The sequence below is a fragment of the Mytilus edulis genome, chromosome 6, assembly GCF_963676685.1.
Source record: "Mytilus edulis chromosome 6, xbMytEdul2.2, whole genome shotgun sequence".
Taxonomy (NCBI): domain Eukaryota; kingdom Metazoa; phylum Mollusca; class Bivalvia; order Mytilida; family Mytilidae; genus Mytilus; species Mytilus edulis.
Genome location: NC_092349.1, coordinates 36,180,733 through 36,206,232, shown reverse-complemented (window position 1 = coordinate 36,206,232; position 25,500 = coordinate 36,180,733). Strand labels below are relative to the sequence as shown.

The 25,500-nt window shown below is 32.7% G+C and overlaps 1 protein-coding gene across 1 annotated transcript in view; it reads right to left on the bottom strand.

Moving 5' to 3' along the window:
• Window positions 1–1,510: 1,510 nt before the first annotated feature.
• LOC139527596 (FMRFamide-activated amiloride-sensitive sodium channel-like) overlaps window positions 1,511–25,500 on the bottom strand; it is a 40,510-nt gene continuing 16,520 nt past the window's right edge. The window contains exons 7-13 of the mRNA XM_071323124.1: window positions 24,176–24,262; window positions 22,962–23,088; window positions 21,474–21,549; window positions 6,761–6,818; window positions 5,671–5,762; window positions 2,556–2,631; window positions 1,511–1,893 (exon numbers count right to left, since the gene is read on the bottom strand). Coding sequence (XP_071179225.1) covers window positions 1,564–1,893; window positions 2,556–2,631; window positions 5,671–5,762; window positions 6,761–6,818; window positions 21,474–21,549; window positions 22,962–23,088; window positions 24,176–24,262 — 846 coding nt within the window. The 3' untranslated portion in view covers window positions 1,511–1,563. The remainder of the gene's footprint in view (window positions 1,894–2,555; window positions 2,632–5,670; window positions 5,763–6,760; window positions 6,819–21,473; window positions 21,550–22,961; window positions 23,089–24,175; window positions 24,263–25,500) is intronic.

The window sequence follows — 25,500 nt, the reverse complement described above, 5'->3', positions numbered from 1 at the left end:
ACCAATGACTATTAGGCTAGCTTCCAGTTTAACACGATGAATAAGTTAACATATTACAAAATTTAACCAAAACAAGTAAACCATTTAGATTCAAAAGTATGTTGCTATCCATGATTTTTTACTGACAGGAATCATTATGGTAAATTATTCTCGATAGCTTTCGGGGGCGTCGTCCCTTTCAAACCCACTACCAGCAGGTGCTTTAACATTGAGCGGTTGGCACCCCTCATATCCCTGGCCAAGGTTTGGGCGTACACGTAAAAATCGACCCAGCTACGCCACTGAATGGGTCCGTTTTTGATATGTCAAATATAAGATTGGGTGGGAAACTTTACATCAAATTTTTATGAATTGAATGATGGTAGTTTCGAGCAAACAATAAAATCTTGTTAAAAAATAAATATATGAATTGGTGGGTATTTTGAATTTAAACAAAAATCTAACTAGTGTCGGATTCTGAGGGAGTACATGTGCTTAAATAAATAAAAAATAATTTTCTGCATAAAAAGGTCCAAATTTTTTTTCGCCTCGCTACGCTCGGCAAAACATCCACTTCATTTCAACCATGGCTACGCCACTGACAGCATTTGATGAATTATCCTGATAATTTAATCTCTAGTATGTATGCACTAGATATGACGAAACGAAACAATGTCCCGCATACTGCTTAATTCAAAGGGAAGTAATCACCGGGAAAAGAATGATGCTCATTCGATCACCCCCAGATTGTAGTGGGATTCATGTTGTGTTTTGCATACTGTTGTCTATTTGTCTCTTTTGTAGTCATGATGTCAACTCATTTCGACTTATGAGCTCGAATGTATGAGCTTGAATGTCCCTTTGGTATCCATCGCCTTTCTTTTTAAATATGCAGCTCAGCGTTATATTATAAAAAAAACAAAAACAAATATCAGCTCAATTACTTAAGAAAATCACAACAAAAACACCTTGACATCAGTTGGATTGTGGAAGGACACCATTACATGCAGGTAAGTATACTATAAATTAGGCCTTTAGTTTTCAAGTTTGAATTGTTTTACATTGTCATTTTGGGGCCTTTTATAGCTGACTATGCGGTATTGGCTTTGCTCATTGTTGAAGACCGTACGGTGACCTATAGTTGTTAATTTCTGTGTCATTTTGGTCTCTTGTGGAGAGTTGTGTGATTGGCAATCATACCACATCTTCTTTTTTGTATACACGTCCAGTTATAACGGATGGATGGGCTCATAAATAAAAAAGTTAATTCAAACATAACAAAACCACAACAAGAAAAACAGATACAATTGAAAACAACACACAATAAATTTAATATGGATGAATAACTAAGATGATTGTCCTATAATATCACAATTGGCCGTTTCAGAATCTAATGCATCATGGGTAATATTTTCAAAAGCGTACACCAAAGCATTTTGATTGGTTTAAAACGCTATAAACAATGGAAATTCCACCAATGACGTAACATTATTTTCACTTTGGGGTACGAACAATGAAATTACCCATGATGCCTTAGATTCTGAAACGGCCAATTCAGTTTGATAAATCTTTAGATTTTTCTGTTCATACTCTGTTGTCAATATAATTATATTCGTGAAAATTCCCAGCATATAGATCTTGATAACGTTTATTTAACTGTAAATTATTTTCCGATTCTTTTTTAGAAAAGTTAGACTTTTTATTATCCATTTCTGTTGCGTAAATATTTTCCTTTGTTTTGATTGATTTGTTTTTTCTTCGCCTCGCGTTTCTTTTCCTACTTCTATTTGTACATTTATGACCTGCAAATGCACAGCACTCTAAAAGCAGCTGTACAACTTCAAACATACTTAAGAAAGATAATCCTATCCAGAGGCCTACTGCACCACCTACATCTGATGCAAACTGTGCATTCTGAAATAAGAAAAAATATCGTGACCTGTTTAGTATTTACGAAAATTAATTTCAAAATGAATTTAAACATTATTCGAACGTATGTTTCAATGACATGTTAACCAACAGATATCTTTTGTTAAAGCACTAACACGATACTAGTTATTTTTTAAGTTTAGGTTGTTGGTATCCGTGGAAGCATCTCACTTTTTTTGCTCCGTCAGAACAAGTGTTTTTAAAACAATTGTGACATCATTGAATTAATCTTCTCTTCGGGTTTGTACTTGCACATATGGATAATCATCTTCTTATCGTTCACGAGCACCCGGTATCATTCCCCATTTTTTTTAACTTGGGTTCGTGTTGCGCAGTCTTTAAGTTTTTTATGTTGTGTTTTGTAAAATATTGTTTATCTGGTCTTTTTTTTTACTTTGTTTTTGCAGTCACGGTGTCAATTTGGCATCCACTTATAAGCAGAGTTCAAACAATATGATCAGCCATTTATAAGGTAAACTTTGACAGCGATATGGAAAACACTAGTCATTTTCTAAAATCACACAAGTCAATACAATATCATAATTAGTGCCGCAAGAAACATTATATTTAAATTTTTGGATCTTTATAGATAGTAAATAATAATTATAGTAAATTATGAAATTTAAACATAATCATATCATAGTCACCTCAATTTCTGGACTTTCTACTATCCTCTCAAAATTCAGATCTTCGTAATAAATGTCGATTTTAACGTAGTTCAAACTAAAGTAAATGTAAAAATTAAATGATATATGAAAATTAAATGATATTTAAGGACTGTAATATTTTTTCTATTTATGAAGGAATAACATCAAAAATGTGGTGCACACTGAATAACCCGCATAGAGGGTTATTTTAAAGTGTGCACCACATTTTTTATATTAATTCGAATAGGCAGAAAAAATACTACAGTCATTGCTTATAGTTCAATTCTTAATTCCATTTTAAACCGGAGTAAATCATGAAAAAACTTTGATGACGTCACGGTCACATGACAAATTTATGTCTATTAGCTGATTAACAAAACGACGTCAGCAAATCAGATTGATTGATTGATTGTTAGTTGCTTAACGTCCAGTGGCAAATATTTCATGCATATTCAGGACGAAGCAAATCAGAAGACACGTTACATCCAAAATTAAATTATATGATAATACACGTAAAATTACTCCTTACTCGATTTTCAAAAACTTAAAAAACGAATCCGAAAGACATTTGCCATTGTATATAGCCTCTTTTTCTATTATAGTTATTATAATGATTAATCTATTTAAATTGTCTATCACTGATACCTAAGAATGTGTGATGCTAAAAAACTTGTGTTTATTGTGTGTTGACCTTTGCATTTAATAACTAAAAAAATTATACAATGATAATATATTCGTTTGAACAAATAAGACTTTTAAAATTTGAAAGGTAAGTATCACATGAACTGAAATTGAGAATTTTCCTTATAACTGATACAATTGGCATTCCTCGGTAGAATCCGCTACTCTCCTTCTATGTTAGATGAAGTTACGGAAACGGCCGAGTTGTGACGATTGAGAACTGATATAATTGGCAATCCTCGGGAGAATCCGCTACTCTCCTTCTATGTTAGATGAAGTTACGGAAACGGCCGAGTTGTGACGATTGAGAACTGATATAATTGGCAATCCTCGGGAGAATCCGCTACTCTCCTTCTATGTTAGATGAAGTTACGGAAACGGCCGAGTTGTGACGATTGAGAACTGATATAATTGGCAATCCTCGGGTGAACCCGCTACTCTCCTTCTATGTTAGATGAAGTTACGGAAACGGCCGAGTTGTGACGATTGAGAACTGATACAATTGGCAATCCTCGGGTGAACCCGCTACTCTCCTTCTATGTTAGATGAAGTTACGGAAACGGCCGAGTTGTGACGATTGAGAACTGATACAATTGGCAATCCTCGGGTGAACCCGCTACTCTCCTTCTATGTTAGATGAAGTTACGGAAACGGCCGAGTTGTGACGATTGAGAACTGATACAATTTGCAATCCTCGGGTGAATCCGCTACTCTCCTTCTATGTTAGATGAAGTTACGGAAACGGCCGAGTTGTGACGATTGAGAACTGATATAATTGGCAATCCTCGGGAGAATCCGCTACTCTCCTTCTATGTTAGATGAAGTTACGGAAACGGCCGAGTTGTGACGATTGAGAACTGATACAATTGGCAATCCTCGGGTGAACCCGATACTCTCCTTCTATGTTAGATGAAGTTACGGAAACGGCCGAGTTGTGACGATTGAGAACTGATATTGTGTGTTCGCTCTGTAGATCACTTTATCTAAATGTTTTGATACAGTTTATTTACACAAATAAGAAAACTTCGCTGCTATTTATGCTAAATAGGTGGAATTTTTCGTACTCGGTGCAATTTGGGTACTCGTTGCAATTTGGATACTATTACGTTTTATCGCACCGCGGGTAAAATATCACGTTGTGATTGGTTTAACGCCGTCACGTGTTGAGCCCCTTTGAGACCGTGGGGGTTCAAGATGCGTTAATGGTGACGTCATCTATTAATGTAGCTGTGTTTCATAGTTTATTTTTCAACATAACGCAGCAGAAAAAGTCCAGCGTGCGATAATTTCGTTATACGGTTAACTACTGACCCCCTACGGACCATAAAGGGTAAATAAAATCCATAAGGGATTCGGCTTCCCGCCTCACCCCCTATGAATTTTTCTAACCCTCAATGGATTCGTAGGGGGTCAGTAGCGAACCATATAACTTATAATATAATTAAACCATCTCTAAATATATTTGTATGTTTATTGTCAGGACATAATTTACATATTGAAATGAAATACCAAAAGATGACGTGCACATGTAAAGATCTATTTAATACAGACAGAACAGAAATATACAAACTCAAACATTCGCGAACGGTTACTGGTAAAAGGAAGGTTCAACTTTTTTTCCTTTAACGAACAATTTCGCTCCGAATAAAAACCATTTACTATTTAAAATATAAGGTAAATTAGCCGAGAACATGACTTGAAAACACAGGGAAAGTGTTTCCAGTTTTCTAAGAAATATTCACATTATATAAGTATCTAAATGCACGAATTACAAAGCGTGACGTCATAGCCTTATATGAACATAACCATGAAAGATTATATCTATTATCTGCGCGCCAAGTCCATTTTTCAGTTTACAGAATCGTGAATTACAAATGAACTGTAATACGCGAATATGCAATACAGTATTATGCTTTTGGAGCTTGTGTTTTATCTACATGGTCTAATAATAACGCCATTTTAATAAAAAGTTCACATTTCTGCATATTGAATGAAAACTATGCTAATATATATAAGAAGATGTGGTATGAGTGCCAATGAGACAACTCTCCATCCAAGTCACAATTTTTATAAAAGTGAACCATTATAGGTTATAGTATGGTCTTCAACACAGAGACTTGGCCTACACCGAACAGTAAGCTATAAAGAGCCTTAAAAATTACAAGTGTAAACCATTCAAACGGAAAAACTAACAGTCTAATCTATTTAGAAAAACAAGAAAGGAGAAACACTAAATAAACCACATCAAAAAACGACAACTACTGAAAAATAGATTCCTAACTAAAGACAGGTGCAAACAATTGCAGTGGTTTTAAACATTTTAATGGTACCAAACCTTCACCCTTATCTGAAACAATAATGAAATATTATAATCGTTCAACTCATTGTTGTGTATAGAGAAAATAAATAGCTGCATGCTAATTCTGTTTGATACCTTTTCCTGTAGAGTTCAGTTTGCCCATATAAAGCTGAAGCATCTTTGCACTGCGCTGGAAGTCTATCACATACACCATCTTTTAAAGTAAACTGAAATAAATAAATATAATGTTTTATATTTTAATACACCCGCGAGAGGTTTAGCTAGCTGTAAAACACGGTAAAATCAGCCTTTATCAACATAAGAAAATGCCTGTACCAAGGTAGAAATATGACAGTTGTGATCCGTTCGTTTGATTTGTTTGAGCTTTTGATTTTGCCATTTGATTAGGGATTTGTTTTTAAATTTTCCTCAGAGTCCAGTATTTTGGTGATTTTACTTTCCATCACTTAACTTTACTGCTGCCAAAAACGATTTAAAAAATTATTCTGCAGAGATATATTGCATCTTGCCAGTTTTTTCTGTAATGGAAAAGAGCAGATATTTATGGTGTAAACTGTTAGATTTTGATAAAACAACATAATTTTTTTTATGTACATTCAAACTTTCAGATATATAATAATGTCAACAAATTATATTTTATTTACTCTGATTCCAATAAAAACACATCAAAATATTATACTTGATCAAAGTTCTGGACTTTAAAAAAGGTTTTGATGATTGATAGCATTTGTTAAATTTCATGGATTGATAATCTAGCGGACATTTTGTATCCAAATATATCGAATTGTGTTCCCTTGTTAGCAGACTTGTTTCAGCAATCACATTGAAACATTTATCCTACAAATACTGTGGTTTTCTGTTATTTATTCATTCATTGGGGATAATCAGATAAAGATATAATTTTGAATTTATTTTATTAAACTGAAGTACATCATCTATAAAGCTTACATGAAAGGACCACGAAGAACAACTATTTTACAAGTAAGAGGTTCTGCTATCTATAAAACCAGATTAACCCTCAATTGTCTTCAGAAAATACCTATACCGATCTAGGAATATGTTGTCTTCCATTCGCCTAGTTTGTTGATATATACGAACGTTTGCACCTTTGACAGGTTTTATGTACTATCCCATTTTTGAGTATCATTATTTTGTATTTTTTTTTCTTCATTTCTAAAAATCTTTTAAAATAGAGTTTACTAACCATATAATCTTCAGTAGGCCAGTTTCGATAGCTGATGGTTTTCAAAAATTGATGTTCCCTGAAAAGACATACCAAAGTAGCTACTCTCACTCTGTTCAGACAATCATTTTTATGTCTTTTTATTTAAGAATTGAATGCTTCTTTTTGTAATTTCATTGGGGTGTAAAAACGTTGAGCGAAATACATTTTGTATGAAGCGCGGAAGCGCTACATTTTAAAAATGTGCGCACGGTCAACACTTTTACAACACAATGAACTTCAAGTTACAAAAAGAAGCATTCAATACTTATAATTACACGTTTTAGCTAGGATCATAAAAACACGATTTTTATCCAGTTTTTATTTAATTTACCTTTGCACTTTATTGAGGGACCTCGTGTCATCATGAATGATAAATTTCATTGTGTAATGAAGTTGATTAAGGAATAACGCGAGATTGCACTTAGCCAATCAGAGTTACGTATTATCATGAACCATGATACATCTATTGTAGTTATTAAATGAAACAAAATATTAAGGTCGCGGTGACTTACTTTCGAAGTGAATTTTTCAGGTGTCAGTAAAGTTAAATGATTTAAAGGACATAAAACCAGGTTCAACAACCATTTTTCTAAAAATGTTCTGTACCAAGTCAGGAAAATGGCAGTTGTTATATTATAGTTCGTTTGTGTGTGTGTGTTGCACTGTCGCTTGTTTTGTGTTGCACTTCAGTGTTTCTGTTGTTTCGTTGTTTTCCTTTTATAGTTGATGTGTTTCCCTCAGTTTTATTTTGTAACCCGGGTTTGTTTTTTTCTCAATTGATTTATGAATTTCGAACAGTGGTATACTACTGTTGCCTGTATTTATATAAGAACTGACAAGAAGTTAAAACATTACACATTGACTGAAACGGTAAAAAATCTTGACAAAAGAGGTATACAATTTATATACACAATGGAAGGCCGTTGGCATTTTTTTAAATTCGCTATCGTTATCTGACTGAAAGCGACTCTTTATTTGACAACGATGCCAGAAGGATAGCTACCTACCTTTGATACATATCAAAGAGATCAGGCTTTTGATATTTAAGTCGGACGCGCGTTTCGTTTACATAAGACTTGTCAATACAATCGAATCAAAACAGTTGGACGGCTACTATGCGGTATGGGCTTTGCTCATTTTTGAAGGCCGTATGGTGACCTATAGTTGTAAATTTCTGTGTCATTTTGGTCTCTTGTGGACAGTTGTCTCATTGGCAATCATACCACATCTTCTTTTTTTTATATATATAAACCAAAACCAGGGATGAAAAGCATTACAAATGAACAATCAAAAATATATTGGCCAAATAAAGATACAGCTTTCTAAGCTTTAGGTATACATAGAAACACCATTTGTTCTTTTAATAATATATATTTTTTTTTTTACAAAAACTAGAAATAGTTAAAAAAAAAATGCGACTAATTCGATTTATGCCTCTGGGTAGTGAAGCCTCGTGCTTCAAATAATGTAAGATTTTATTATCATAACATAATTATAACCATATATGGGATATATTTTGTCAACAATAACAGTTTGTGTAACCAATTTCTTTGAGACCATTTGAATGAAAGCTTTAATACTTTGTACTGTTTTTTGCCATCATTTGCTGGCTTTTGTTTAAAAATATTCATTTTGATCTGATCATTTTTACAGGAGCGATGAGACTTTGATCAGTTTTGGAGAATTGAAACAATTCATTAACGCTAATTTTTTTAGACCGTCTAACAAACACATCTAATATTGGGAAAAAAGGTTGTCATCATGTACACGTCATTTTGATCCGACCATTTTTATAGGAGAAATGAGCCTTTGCGTTTTTTTTAAGTAGTATGATAGTTTCACTTTTTGACAGAAAGGTTATATACTTAGAATCCAGAAGAGGACACTGAAGCAATTCTAAGAGATTTTATTAAGAGTAAAATTCAAATAGAGGAGGAAATAAACTTTCATGTTGTCCATAGACTTAAACTAAAACAAGGACAAGAGTCCAAGAGGCATAGTGGCTACGTTTGGGCGACGTAAAGACAGGAATATGGTGCTTAGTGCTGTAATTCAAAAACTGAAAAACAAAAAGCAATTTGTTGTCCATGAACAATATCCTATCGAAGTCATTGAGCGGAGACGAGAATTAGTTCCCATACTGAAGGATGCCCGAACTAAAGGACATACGGCAGTTCTAAAGGAAGATCGACTATATATTGATAACAAACACTACTATCCTATGAAAACCATTCAACATCCTCCACCTTTTGTTGTAATGGACCATAATAGTGAATAAGACAGATGTACAAGAGGACAGAGTAGTGACATTGACAACAAAGATAATCATAAAAAACAATAAATGAGTGAAAAATGATCTTAATACATTTTACTTGAATGTGTGTGGTTTAAAATCTAAGTTGTAATTTAAAGAATGTACAGATAATATATTAAACTATGATATTTCAATATTTGTAGAAAGCAAACTTGATAATCTAGATGTCCTAGATGTCCCAAAAGGTTATTACTATACTATATATAAAAATATTAATTTTCGCGAACCATTTAGGTCACGGAAATTCCAAAATATGGCATCAGTAAGGAGAGTTGTGCAAATAATGAGAATACACAGAACTCCCATCCAAATTATCTTTAGCTAAAAGTATTCATCATTTTCTATTTTATATGTACTAACAACATTCCATTTTTCTATAATTTCGATTGAAATATTCCAAAATCTGAGTTAAAATCGATCGAATGCCCCAAATAAACATTGTCTGATTGGTTGAAGTACTGTGGCGTCGATGATTAGCATAATAAGCCTCGATGTAAAGCACACGCTTCACATGAATAAGGAGAGTTTTACAAATAATGTGAATACACAGATCCTCCATCCTATTTATATTTTGCTGGAAATGTTGCAGTTTTCATCATTTCTGTTTTGATTCTGCTCACAACATTCCATTTTTTCTATAATTCCGATTTAAATATGTGGAACCCGCAATAAAAATAGATGGCCTCAATGATCTAATAGCAACGCAAAAAATTCCGTTATCCTGAGTTCTACGATGTTACATTAGCCTGGGATCCGGCCCAATCTAGCTGCGCGTCGTAAGGTCAAGATTAGCCAGGATCCCAGTCTAAATTAATGTTACATAAACCAACCAAATCACACATATGCAGAACTTTGCGCTCAAATGTAATTCTTGGTGAAGTATACGGGTAACTTCGTTTACGGAAATTTATACACACTTTATGATTAACATATTACCTGGCTTTTACATATTCACGTTTTTTTATGCTGAACTGTAGTCGAATTCAATTCTATACATTTTTTTTACATGAAGCAATAGGAGTAAGAATATTTATTTAACCAGCATCACAATGAACAAAATTATTTACCGGTATTTTTGTGAAATTTCAGTTCGATAGGTTATCAATTAGAGAAATTTTGGTAAGTATTACTTATTTATGTTAAGGTTCTACTGATGTGCTTCTCTAGACCTGTTTGACGGTCCGTTTTATCCCATTTATCTCAATACTATGTCCGATGACAGGAATGTCAACTCGACCTATTCGTGTCGAAATGAAAAATCCAATCTGTTTGATGAAATAATTTCTTCTTCAACGGTTCATGCATTATTTTTGTATAATTTGATAACCAATCACATTCACGTTGCATGTTTGCATGAAAATGGTTATGTACATGTATTAGTGAATTGTAAGGGCGATGCAGCATGCGAGGTCAGTGCGCGATCACGTGACATTATTATTTGTAAACAAACATGCTCCCCGTGTAACACGTGTCTGAATTATCCTTTCAAAGTGTTATGACTCTTTCAATCACTATTCTATGATATTTTTGTTTTTGTTTTTAGGTTTGCATATCAGTAGTCCAAGTGAATTGTAGAAATAGTTCCGAGTTTTTTTTTTTTTTTTTTTTGATAGCCTATAGAATTAGAAGGTAAGTCTACATAAGTTATATTTACATGTAACTAAAGTCTAAAAAGATGACTCCACTTTCCCTCTATATATTAAAACCCGCTTACCAATTTAAAAAGCATTTGCTCCCCTTGAACGCTAATTTGTCATTTCCCTTTAAATTTGCTCAAAAGTCATACTTATAGTCCATTTACATTACTAAGATGTCAAAGAACAAATGTATGAAATATTTAATCGCCGAAAATCTCTAAAGACAAGTAGTTGAGATTTCCCAAATTGCAAAAGTCGTAGGAATATTGTTTGTCGTCAATACGTAGTCAACTACGTATCTATATGTCAGTAGTCTATTATATATAATGTGAATACACAGAACCCCCATCCAATTACGGTTATTTTTGGAAAACAAATAGTGTGATTTGTCAAATTCAGCTGATTTTTTAATCGTCTGGAAAAAAGTGTACATTTTATGAGGGGGATAATCCCGAGCTTAAAAACACCCGATCCCGGAGTCCCGATAAAGGTCCTATCCCCCCTCTTTTATGGTCATGTCTAAGAATTACTGTTTAATCTTCATTTGGCAAGAATACTTCAATAAGATACCCCCATTTCTACCCTCATACATGTATATGGACAGATCATATGTTATCCTATGTCATTTGAAATTGTGACGCCAGAAAGCATTCCCCCCCCCCCCCCCCCCCCCCCCCATTCGATAGCTGATAATTGATTTTCTGTCAAAATCTTAATGAGGTCAAGGTGAATTCCGAGTATTGTCTGATAAGTTAAAGTCCGAGAAACTCGAAAAAAGTAAATAAACAAGGAGGAAAATAAATCTTTCTATATATTTCTTTCGCCAAATTCTTCAGCAAATGACGAATTTTTACCGCCACAAGTATTATTTTTTCGCAAATTGGGAAAATGGCGACCGCCAGCGGAAACCCTGTGTGAGGACACCCTATCAAGCTTGCGCTCGTGTTGTGTTAAAACATTTTTAGTATGCTGAAAAATACCAACAATAGAAAAATAAACAAATAATCGATATTGTAAAATATCATTGGTTGAAGAGCCAATGATTTACATACATATACATAAATATAACAACCATAAAATACAACTAATTTGATTTACACCACAACTGTTGGAAAAAACCTTTATGTCTATCATGTACATGTTTATAACTTATCTCATTCTAGTCCATTCAACTGACAGAATCAGTGTAAATTTCATGAATTCTTTAATATCATGTACATGTATAATCATGGACTATTCTTTTATATAGCAATATCTGTTATCCATTTAGAGGTCTTTTGCATTTAAAGTTCAGTTTAAGTGGGCTTATTTTGTGAAAACGAAGTCAATTTCCAGATCATAGTTTACATTTTCTTTATATTTTGCTGTGTCAAAATAACCTCAATATCAAGGACAATATATAGACCCAAAAACCGTCTATCACATTCTACACATGAGATTTTAGCAGGAAAGACTGTGATTGGAGTATTTAACCATTGCAACTTTTTAATTTGATCTCCTCCACTAATTGAAGTAGAATATTTAATGAAGGTGTGTCCACAATTTAGAATATGTTTATATATGTACAGAAATGATGTTGAGCCTGTTTTATAAATTGAAAAGGTTACATTTTCCCCTTATTTCAAAATCTAAGCTTGAACCTCTGCGGTCTTACAAAGTTGCCCCCTGCCGGGAATCTGGTTGTAACATGTACAACAATCAAAGATCAACCCACACTAAACTGAATGTAATTAAAAGACATCTAGAGGTTGATATCAGAGGCAGATTTAGGGGGGGGGGGGGGGTCCTGCTTTTTGAGAAAAAATTCGGTTGCTTATATAGGGAATTACTGAATCATGACGAGCCCCCTCTTAGGTCAGTCAGTGGGCCCCCACTTAAGAAAATTTCTGGATCCGCCACTGGATATACAGTATCTAACAGAAGATGAAAAAGGGAACAATATGGTGAATTTTAGAGATTTATATTATTTCATGTACATGCATTTGAAATATATCAGATATATTGTTCGATTTTTTTTAGTTCTAAGTTCCAAGGTGACCTAGCTTCCATTTCAGAAATTGGATTTAAATGCTAGTCTATCAGAAGGATTTTTCCTTTTAATTGGTTGTAGATATGGAATCTTATTTTACCATGAAGTCAGATTTGAAAATGACTCTGGGAATGAAGATGTTGTAAAGACTGAATGTCAGTTTTAGTCTTATATACAAACATGTATGTACTTTATAATTTTAGTCTTGCATGTATATAATTATGTGTACAATACATATATCACTGATTCAGTGGCAATGGTAAATAGACACTGACAAGTCTTAGATCTATAATATTTTATAGTTTTGAATGTTTTGTCCATTGACTAAAACTAGGTGGAGGTTTGTGTGTTCTTATTTCCAACAGAGGTACACTCAACATATATCAATATGTGCATTAAGTAAATTGATAGTTGCTAGATACGGAATGATTATACAACAAGAAAGTTTTAACCTGTGTATATATACTTAAAATATGTTAAAAAAAATCATGTCTTTTTCAGGACTTCCGAATCCAACCATGTAGTATGGAATGTTGTTGAGATATGGTTTTGGTCAATGGATGTTAATGAAGGACCTGTAGTACAAAGTATATCACTGGATTTAGCTCTTTGTCTAAGTGTATTATTAAAGTACTTTGCTTTGAGCTCAGTTCATTGTTATGCAATTCATTCTTTGTGAAATAAAGATTTGACAGAAAACTCTCATGTACAAGGATTTGTCAAAGTAGTACCACCTCTATTTACAATGTAAGTATTAGGGAGATAAAAGCATTCTATTTCGATTTGAACCAAACATATTTATATTAAAAAAAAGAACAAATTTACCCGAGAATGCTACTCCCACTATATTTGTACTGGCAATATGATGCTAGGTTGTTTTAATACATCTGTAGACTACTGCCTACTTATGACGCTGTCCTGAGTGTATATGGTCCTTCAACTATGTGGGGAAAAAAATATAAGGCCTATCTAGGCTTATCAATTTCTAAAACTATATTTCATTGTACATATTTGAAATTTTTATATAATTTTGTGGGTTATTGGGCAAACAGTCGAGGAATTTAGGCCAAAAACAAACATTTTTGTAGATTCAAGACAATAAATTGGAGTTATCTTTCTTTGTCCAGAATGGTTGTTGAATTAATATTACCTAAAACCATTGCTTTATGAAATCTTCTTTGAAAATTGGAGTTATCTTTCTCTGTCCAGAATAGTAGTTGAATCGACTTAAAATAATGCTATATATACAATATACAATGCAAAATTCACTTTACTACCAACTGATAAATTTAAGCAGTCTTTAATAGCCATTCAGTGATTACAAGCACTTTGATTATCATTCTAGGGTTATCCCCTTTCACAAATGGAAAAATTTCTCAAGTTTGTCTCAACTAAATTTAGTGAAATGTGTATACAATGCTTACATGTATTACCGGTACCTCTAAACTCGGTTTAAGTTCAATTTTTAGCAGCTTCACTTTTACAGTTCTTGATTTATGTACCTTTATAATGTTATATGCTAGCGGAGGCATCATCACCATGACTGTATGACATTTACACTTTAATACTTTATGATGTATTGAAATGAGTAGTTGAATAATTACTGTTGCAAACTCCATTAAAAATTTGATTTGAGATCATTTTTATACAACCGCAAAAATTGAAAACTTTTTGGTTGTACATTGGTATCACGTTGGCATCATCGTCTTCATCCAAAGACATTCGGTTTTCGCACTCTAACTTCAGTAAAAGTAAAATAGAAATATATGAAATTTAGACACAAGATAACTTAAGTATTAGTAAACAGAAATCTACGATATTTTAACATAAGGTCTATGGCCACATAAGGTCCAAGGACACAGTTATCGTCCTTTGGTTTTCGTTGTCTACGAATATAGTCCCTAGTGTAAACAGTGTATAACTTGCATGTCTTATTTGATACACTTTCCCAATTTATTTCTTGATATTAAATGCATGAAATATCAAGTAGGGGGATGTAATTACATGTAAAAAAAAAATTGGGTGCTGAATCTTTATGTTAAGAAGTAAATTGGTCCAGTTCTAAAAGGTCAAATTTTAGCACGTCTGAAGCTGTCAAACTGAATTTTACACCCCCTTAACACAGAATTGTCAATATTTTGAGTTAGAGCTGGTAGAAGTTTCTATAATTTTGATATTATTTGTCTCACTGGTAGTACACTACACTGTAAAAATCTTTTTGAGAAAGAGCAGGTGCGATTTTTTTAATTTGAATTTATTGTCTAAAAGAAATGCACTACGAAATAACTGTGTTCTCGGGCCATAAGGAGGGTTGGGATAGATTTTGGTAATTTTAGTTCCAACAGTGTAGGATTTAGGGGTCAAAAACAGGCCCCAAAGAAGCATTTTTCTTGGTTTTTGAACAATAACTTTAGTATAAGTTAATAGAAATCTATAAAGGTTTATGACCACAAAAGGAAGTTTTGGATTAATTTTGGAGTTTTGGTCCCAAGGAATAAGGGGCCAAAATTAAACTTTGTTTGATTTCATCAAAAAAATGAATTACGGTATTGTGCTTCTTTGATGTGCCAAATCTAACCATGTCCAAATTCTTAATTTTAGGTCCTGTTTTCTAATTGGTCTACATTAAAGTCCAAAGGGTCCAAAATTAAAATAAGCTTGATTTTAATAAAAATTGAATTCTTGGGGTTCTTTGATATGGTGAGTCTGAACATGTACTTAGATTTTTGATTATGGGCCCAGTTTTCAAGTTGGTCCAAATCGGGGTCAAAAATTATTATACTAAGTATTGTGCAATAGCAAGAAATTTTCAATTGCGCAGTATTCTGCAATGCGCAGTATTGTTCAATAGCAAGAAATGTTCAATTGCACAGTATTGCACACTAGCAAGAAATCTCCAATTGCACAGTATTGTGCAATAGCAAGATATTTAATTGCACAGTATTGCACAATAGCAAGAAATATCTAATTGCACAATATTGCGCAATAGCAAGAAATTTTCAATTGCACAGTATTGCCAATAGCCAGAAATATTCAATTACACAGGATTGTCCCGTTTTCAAATTGGTCTACATTAAGATCCAAAGGGTCAAAAATTGAACTTTGTTTCATTTCAACAAAAATTGAATTCTTAGGATTCAAACGCATTGATCTCAGCAATTTCTTCACTGTCGTTCCCTCAATAACTGCATTAAACAGTTTCTAATCATTATTCATTCAAAACCATTTTAGTATACCAATGTCTCACACACAACATATTATAGTATACTGTTGTCTATCAGTCCATCATCCACACTTCAGACAATAACTAGAAAACACTTCCCCCTACTTTCAAGAAACTTTGTTGAAATGTTTATATCTATTGACATTAGCTCCACATCGATTTTATAAATTTTAGAATTTTCATTTCCATGTTATGAAGAGAGATTTCCATGTTATGAAGAGAGATTTTATCCTTAAAAAAGAGAGAATTGTCCAATTTTGAACAATAACACAAAAATGCATCCATCACCTTTAATTAAACTTTGGTGAATTGTTTACACTATTGACCTAAGGTCCCTTTTGATTGTAATAAATTTCAGATTATACATTTCTGTGTTATGAATTTTTTTATATATGCTAAAAAAAAGAAGGGATTTTATAGTTTTTGGACACCTATAATTGCAGGAGTTTCTGGCTACATTGAAAACCCATTGGAGGCCTTCAGCTGTTGTCTACTCTATGGTTGGGTTGTTGTCACTTTGACACTTTCCTCATTTCCCATCTCAATTATTCACATAAACACTTCCACATCATTTTATAAAACTTGGGTGAATTGTCTATGTCTGTTTGTTGACTTCAGCTGCATTCCAAAATTTAAAACAAGATTAACAACTACAGGTCCCCAAATAGCCTTCAACAATGACAAAAGCTCATACAGCACAGTCAGCTATAAAAGACCTTAAAATGACAAATATAAAACAAATGAAATGAGAAAACAAATAGACTAATAATTGTACAAAACAAAATAGTTCAACCTTAAGCAAGCTTAAAAGGAATCAAGACATATCATGCGCTTACAGTGCAGCTATTTATTAACAAACTCCATATTCAAACACTCAAACAACTAATTCATAGAGAGGGGTGGAAGTTGAAGCCTCCTTTTTTTATCAGTCAATGCATTTGAATGAAGACATGTACACATCAACTCAATTTGTTAATACACATTTCCAGTCTAGCTTTCAATACATATGTAACGACCTTTAACCCCACTGACAATTTGCGTCTGTGTCCATACTTGTACATATGTAACAAAAAATAGAAAAAAATGTGTAAAAAATCAGGTGGTATAGCACTTATTTTCAAGAAAAGCTTAGAAACAAGTTTAACATTTTTATCAAGTGAAAGTCAATTTGTACAGTGGATAAAAGTAGCAAAAAGCATTTTTGGTCTGCAAAATGATGTCATTGTAGGCTGTATTTATATACCACCTGAAGGTTCGAAATATTCAAATTTAGAAGCTTTTGATGAAATCGAGAATGAATTGATGTCTCTTAAGAAAGTATCAGATGTACATACGGCTCTTATTGGCGATTTTAATGCCAAGACAGGCATTTTGAATGATTTTGTAATAGCTGATGAAACTCTATAAGATCTATTTCACTTAGGCACTGACAACGAAATTATTTCATATATGTTAGATTATGAAAATCTTAAGTCTTATAATATTCCATTACAAAGAGTGACACAGTGTAGTTGTCAACCTAATACTTATGGGTATAAATTGCAAAATTGCTGTAAAAAATTAAATATGTATACTGCTAATTCCCGTATTGGTGTAAATAAAGGTGTTGGTAAAACTACTTGTAAAAGTACAAGTGTAGTAGATTATTTATTGTTATCGTCAAAGCTTTTTATACTAGTCAAAGAATTTAAAATACAACAGTTTGATCCACTGTTATCTGATGTGCACAGCGCAATACACATTACATTAAAGTCACAAAGTACGTCACATGAAAACAACTCTGTTACGTAAGATCAAACACCAAAAACAAGGTGGCATGATAACAAACGAAACCGGTTTGTCAATACAGTTCATAATAAAAAAAGAACAGTTATCGGCAATACTAAACGACCTTCACATTTTACACTCGAGTGACCATTGTACTCAACACGAAATTGACAAAGTTGTTGATACTATTGGCGAAATACTCGTATCATCTGCGAACGAAACATTTGTTAAAAATCCACGCACTACAACACAAAGAACTAACCAGAAACCATGGTATACACAACAGTGTTACGATGCTAGAAAAAAATTTCACAAAGCAAGAAAACAATACAGTTTACACAAAAATGAAACAAATCATAAAAAATTACTTGACTTGAGCAAACAATATAAGCAGATAACAAATAAAGCTTACAATGATAATCAATTTAATCTTGAAAGCAAGATTAGAAATACGGCACAAACAAATGGCAAGGAATTCTGGAAAATCTTGAATAACTTTAATAAAAAGAGTAAAGATGATCCAAACATTATATCTATGGAATCTTTGTGCAATTATTTTAAGGACTTAAATATGAATGATATTAATGAATGTAGTAATGATATAGATGTAAACCTTAATGATATGTCACCAGAATTAAATGAATTTTTGAATGATCCTATGACTGTTGATGAAGTAAAAAATGTTGTAAAGAAGTTAAAAAATGGCAAATCTGCCGGACAAGATGGTATACTAAATACATATATTAAAAATACATTAGATGATATGATGCCTATATATATTTCGCTATTTATTATATCATTTTAGACACAGCTCTTGTACCTGAGAGCTGGGGTATGGGAATTATGATTCCTATTTTCAAAAATAAAGGATCTAAATTAGATCCTAGTGCATACAGGGGTATAACTCTTAACTTCTGTCTTAGTAAAACATTTACTGCCGTATTGAATTGTAGATTAAACACATTATCAGAGGAAATTGAATTAATTTCTGTGGCCCAAGCAGGGTTTAGAAAAGGCTTCTCAACTGTAGACAATATATTCATTTTAAATGCCCTTATATCATTATATTTTTCTGCAGGAAAAAAACTGTTTTGTTCGTTTGTAGATTTTAAAAGTGCGTTTGATACAGTCTGGCGAATGGGACTGTGGCAAAAATTGCAAAAATCAAATATTCAGGGTAAAAGTTTTAAAGTTATATATAATATGTATCTAAATATTAAACATGTATAAGAAAAGGAGACGAAGTCTCAACGTTTTTCAGTTGTAATGCAGGAGTAAAACAGGGACAAAATTATTTATTTTTAAATGACCTTGAAAGTTTCTTGTTAGAAAACAATGTCAATTGTTTACAAAAGGTCTATGAAAAATGTGAAGAAGAATTGTCTTGTCTACTTAAACCCTTAATTATTTTGTATGCAGACGATACTGTACTACTGTCTGAAACAGAAGGTCTTCGACAGGCCCTGTTAGCGTTTGAGCAATATTGTAATTTATGGAAACTTCGTATTAAAACAAACAAGACAAAAATTGTTATATTTAGTAAGAGAAAATTTAAACCAAAAATTGTATTTAATATTAATGGTGAAAATATTGATGTACAAGATTCATATTCATACCTTGGTGTTATGTTCATATATAATGGTAGTGTTTTGTACTGCTAAAAAGAAATTATTGGATCAGGCAAATAAAGCATTGTATGCTTTACTGCAGAAAATAAGAAGTTTGTCAATTCCATTAGATTTGCAATTAAAATTGTTTAATTCACTTATTACTCCAATTCTTGTCTACTCAAGTGAAGTATGGGGATTTGAAAAGAAACAGGGTATAGAAAAAATACACTTTCAGTTTTGTAAGAGAATTCTCAATTTAAGAAACAATACTCCTAGCTATATGGTATATGGAGAACTTGGACGTTCTCCAATGGAAGTTGTCATTAAATTGAGAATGGCGTTATTTTGAAACAACCTTTTATCCAGTAGTAACAAAATATCTAGTATTTTGTATAGACTTATGTTTAAACTTCACGAGAGTAAGCAAGGACATTTTAAATGGATTGCTTATGTTAAATTTTCTATTTTTGATGAAACAGAGCTCAGTTTTATATGGAATGATCAAATGCATATGGATAACAATCTTCTCAAGTCTATTCTAAAACAGAATTTGACTGATCAATTTATTCAAAATTGGTTCTCGCAAATTAATAGCTCATCTAGGGGGGAATTTTATGGACTTTTCAAACATGAATTTAAATTGGAACCATATCTTCTAAGATTGGCTGTATCTGATAGTTTATATATGTAAGTTAAGTTGCTCAAATTTAAAATTTCCTATAGAGACAGGAAGATGGGCAAAGATCCCTAAACAAAATAGATTTGTCATTTATATTACTTTAATATTGGTAACGAATATCATTATTTATCTTACATCCTATACATTTCCATGAATATGATTGGTTATAAGCGTCCGCGTGCAAACCGTGTATATTTAATATTAGGTTAGTAGGGAGGCGGGGCTTATCTCATACACGGTTAGTAGTGGAGTTACGTCCCTTTATATTCCTTATTAGGTAAGATGGGGGCGGGGCTTACTTCATACACGGTTAGTAATGGTGTTATGTCCCTTTATAAAAAACACAACAGTAATGAGAAAAAATCTTAAAAGTTCCAACTGACGAAGAAATTGATGATTAAGATTGAAATAAATTCATAAAACACATTTAAACCTTTTAAAATTGTTATTGTTGGCATCTGTTTTTGTAGGATCAATGAAGGTATTTTCTGAGTGCTAACAGTATTGAAGACTTGCTAATTTTGAGAATCACACGTTAAGATAGTCGGTAAGATAAATTCGTTACATAGTGTGCTAGTGACGTAATACGGTATTAGGTCACTAGCTCACTATGTAACTAATAATGTTTACTTGTACATATCCACAAATCGTGGACCTACGCAAAAAATGTATCCCCTTATACAATACAAATCCATCAGAGATCAAAATGATTTGAATGCTGTCAAATTTCAATGAGCAATAAGCAATTAGACAAATTAATAAGTTCCGAAACTATCCGATGCTATTTCCTTTCCAGGCCCTTTCGTTTTCCAAATAATTAATATTACCAATGATAACGAATAAGTTTCAGGTCGACGGGTTCAAACAGAAATATTTTGACAGCAGAGAAAACTGTGCATCTTACAATCAGCATGACTATATCAAATAAAAATACCAATACTTAAAAAATCCAGACTAAAATTAGGCTTACACAGAATTAGATACTTAGCGCGGGGGACAATTGCCCATACAGAGTAATATGATTGCAATTCATTTGTAACAAGATTTAAACAAACAAAACAAAAATAAAACAAAACAAATAACAATAAAACCAAGATATGAACAACGTGATAATTTAGAAAAGTGATCAAAAGTGATCAAAAGATACGGAACCGTAAAATATATTTCATACCAAATTGAACTGTATGTTTTATAGTGCCATGAGATAAATGTTTGATAACAGCCGGGTACCATTACACAATATATTAAATAAGTTTTATCCCATTCAGTTATAATTACTTAATTAGCATAATACATTAGTGTGCAACTGGAATAAATTGTATACTTGCATCAATTCTCATAAATGTTAAATAAAAAAGTGATACTTCAAATACTAGTATATAAAACATACACAAACACAAAAAGCTGTAATGTTTGAAAAAAGACTATCTTACCTACAAGGGTTTTTGCAGTCACATTCTGCTTTTTGTCTGTTTTGCCTCGCTCGTTCTTTATTCATACATTTAATTTCTGCCAACAAATTAAAATGGTCATTATAGCAATATTGGTACGACGACTTTATCGCCTATTTAATAAAAGGTATTAAAGATAGTGTTCGCCGTGGTAAAGCCTTTTTCTGCAAATGCTTGTAAAGCAAACAACAATCAATCAATCAATTTAAGTTAGTGTGTACAAATAGATGTTTAAGATTCACAAATTAACAGTTACAAAAATAGACATGTCACTACAGCAGCATTTAAAGTCAATATACTTTTATAACTTTTTTTTTTATAACAAATACACCTTTAATTTGTTTCTAGTATAAGTATTTTTTCCGCGTCTTATTTTTCCTTTTTCAGATTAATCTAGATGAAGATATAATTAAAAGTGAAACCATATTTAAGTAGTAAGAAACAAAAATATATAAGAAGCACTCTAGGCGTCATAAGTTTAAATATATCGTTTGATTGCTACAGTATCTATTTTGCGTTAACCACACAGCGCACTCTTATCATGCTTGTGTTATTTGGGCATAAGACAAGGACTATTAGCAAAATCCATGACAAAGGCCAAAAATGTCAAAAGGATCATCGTATTCTACACGACGTTTATTTTCTGATGTAAGTATGATCGAAGTATAATGTTATCAATTTTTAACGTTGCATTAAATTTCTAATTTTATCCTTGAATTTTAAGAACCAAAATACATTGATTAAATAATTGTTAACTAGCCGTTTCAGAATCTAAAGGACTATCAGTGATATTGTTGTCTTTTTTCAAAACTACCTCTACCGTTTTTTATTGGGAAAAATGCATATTTTTATTGAAATTGGGAAATTTGTATATATTTTATTTTAAACACAACTCCGATTTTTTGCTGACCTTTGCTGTCTTTTCTACACTGTTTTTTCATGTATATTTTGGTTGTCAGACATTTTCAACCTAAAAGGTATTTTTTAGAGAGGGGAAAGACACGTAACATTGATGGTACTTAATGCATTGAAAACCACATGTGTTACAAACACCATGATGATTCTGATCAGAAAACCGGATATCAAAAGTGCTTTCTAATATCAAAATAATAACATGAATACGAAATTTACAAGCATTACTACCAATGCCATCACTGTTTTGGGAAAATGTAAAACTTTTGGGAGGAATTTAAAGCCATATTTTTTAGTTATTGGGAATTTTCTCTAGGGGAAAAGGCCGAATTTCGGCTGTAATTTGAGGCAAACAATATCACTGACTATGGATAATTTTATTGTTAGTACACCACAATGAAAATAACGTCACGTCATTGGTTGAATTTCCATTGTTGACGACGTTTGGAACCAATCATGACGTTTTGGTGTAAACTTTTAAAAATATTACCCATAATGCATTAGATTCTGAAACGGCGCATTGGTCGTGATTTATTTAACCCTATTGTAACCATTTACCTTGTCTTGTTTCACAAAATTTTTCTGTTACTCCGGTTTTTATCTGGTAATACAGTTCTGTCACATCATCTTCATAACAACCACATGTTTTGAAGAACAATTCTTGAGAGCATAATGTTTGACAAAACTAAAATTATAGTAGCACATCAAACAGAGGACTTCAAATATTTGGGTTGATTCAAAATACATATATAAGTAAGCAATGGATGTAGTTGTTCAATTTCATATATGCTTTTGTGCTTCTTTGTGAAATATTTGTTTGTTTTTGTCCTGATTGATATTGTGACACGGTAATGACTACTGCATGTACTCCTATTTTGACAATTTTACTTAGTATGTCTGTTTTGTTCACGCATCGTTATAAATATAATGGAATTTGATGCGACTGTTTTACAAGTGAGAGGTTTAGTGCTATAAATTCATATTCAATCCACCATTTTCTACATTTGAAATTACCTGTACCAAGTCAGGAATATGACAGTTGTTGATTTTGCCAATTTATTAGGGACTTTACGTTTTGAATTTTCCTCAGTATTTTTGTGATTTTACTTTTTTCAAGAACAGCCCTTGAGATATGTTTTGGTGACTAATGACTCAAGAAGTTTGAGTTTGCAACAATGCTGATATTCATATATTGTTCTTCTTCCAAGTTGAAAGAACCCTCTCCTCAGTTCAAGCTGAAAAAACATAGTTACTGTTTACCGAAAGCACACATGTCTTTTCTGTTTTCAGATGTTTATTGTTCTCTAGATTTCAGATATTAACCGAATCTTTTTTGTATTAACGTGAAGTCTTAGCATGACACTACAACTTCACAATTGAATACTGTAAACCAACTTAATTTCGCGAGCGATTTATTTTCGCGACTTTCGCGATTAGAAAAATGACGCGAATTTAAATCGTCGCGAATATGTATAACTTGGATCTTACCTTATTTAAACACCTCTAGTAAATAAGAATATCGCGAAATTAAATATTCGCAAAGTTGACTAGATAAGGCTAAACGCGAAATAAAGTATCCGCGAAAATAAGTTGGTTTACAGTATTGTGTCGAAGAGGTAATAACACAAATCATTCATTGTTTATTTTGGCATGATGTTGTGTGTCCTTCTTAAACTTGTTGTTTGTTCAGCTTGTTATTTGTCGTCTAATGGTATTCATATTTACATGCATTTTGACAGATAATAGGTTTCAGATAAATATTTTTTACTCACAGATCGTGTATATTTGTATCCATATTTGCGTATATAAGTGTCTTCAGTACAATTTCCGTATGGTTTGTCCTGTCGTTCGATGGTAACCTAAATACATAATTATAGGATGTAAAATGAAGGCTGATGAAACGATTGATTGATTGATTGTCGGTTGCTTAACGTCCAGTGTCAAAAAAAATCATGCATGTTCTGGACGAGAACAAGTTAACAATAAATACAATAGGTATGGCTTGTCATGATAGAGGCCATCCTTTTTGATGGTCGGGGAAATTTGGACTGCCACTGGAAAATGAGGGTATATTGGATAGGGACATAAATTTTGCCTTGCAACAGGCCACCTACGGATCCCTCAAAGGGTCGTTGCAAGGGTTCTTAACGTGCAAAGTAGCGTGGCACTCTCTTTACACGAGGCATCGGATTGAACATCCCCATTCTGACCAGACGTGACTGCGAACTTGATACATCCCGCAAAGCCAAACGGACTACCCACTTCGGCAAGCGTTTTACTAAGTCGGGAGAATACCAAGTGACCATATTTCGTTCTCTAGTCACCCCTGGGGGCTGATGAAAGATTCTTAAAAAACTAAAACTTCTAAAAGAAACTGACAATGTCATAGCAAAATTTAAAAACTACGAATAGACAACCAAGTCCACATGATATAAAATTAGGAGATGTGGTATGATTGTCAATGGGACAACTTTCTACCAGAGTTAAACATGAAATTGTAGTAAGCATTTATTAGACATTGTAGGGCTTTCAGCAATGAGAAAAACATTAAAAGGCAGCTCGACAGTGAAAATGTGAAACAATTCAAAAGAGTAAACTAATTTTCTAAGCATTATTTGGTGATATCCTGCACCATATTTTTAAACCAAAAAAGCATTTTCACAACATGACAAGATGGGAATGCTCATAAAAAGACACTCGTGCTAAATACAAGTATGGTCGTATGTGTGTTGTATTCAAATCGTGAGAGTTGTGTCCCTTTTAATAATACAATATGTCATTTCATGTATCTGTCATTTCTAAATAACCGTGCCATGGCAGTAGATGTGTTTTGGTTTCTCTCAAGAAAAGTATAGCTGCATGGGGAGGCAAGTATATGCCCCTGTATGTAATACTCGATCTACTTTAGCTGCTTTAAAATGAATTGAAGAACTTACACATATGAAAACAAAAGAGTTATGGAATCGTCCATACGGCATCAACACAACAGAAAAAAAAACTAAGGACATCGTAAGATCAACATACCACCACCAACAACCGAAAAGTATAATATAAAAAGCAGGCAAAATCCAAAAATTTCTTTATATACTTTATGAAA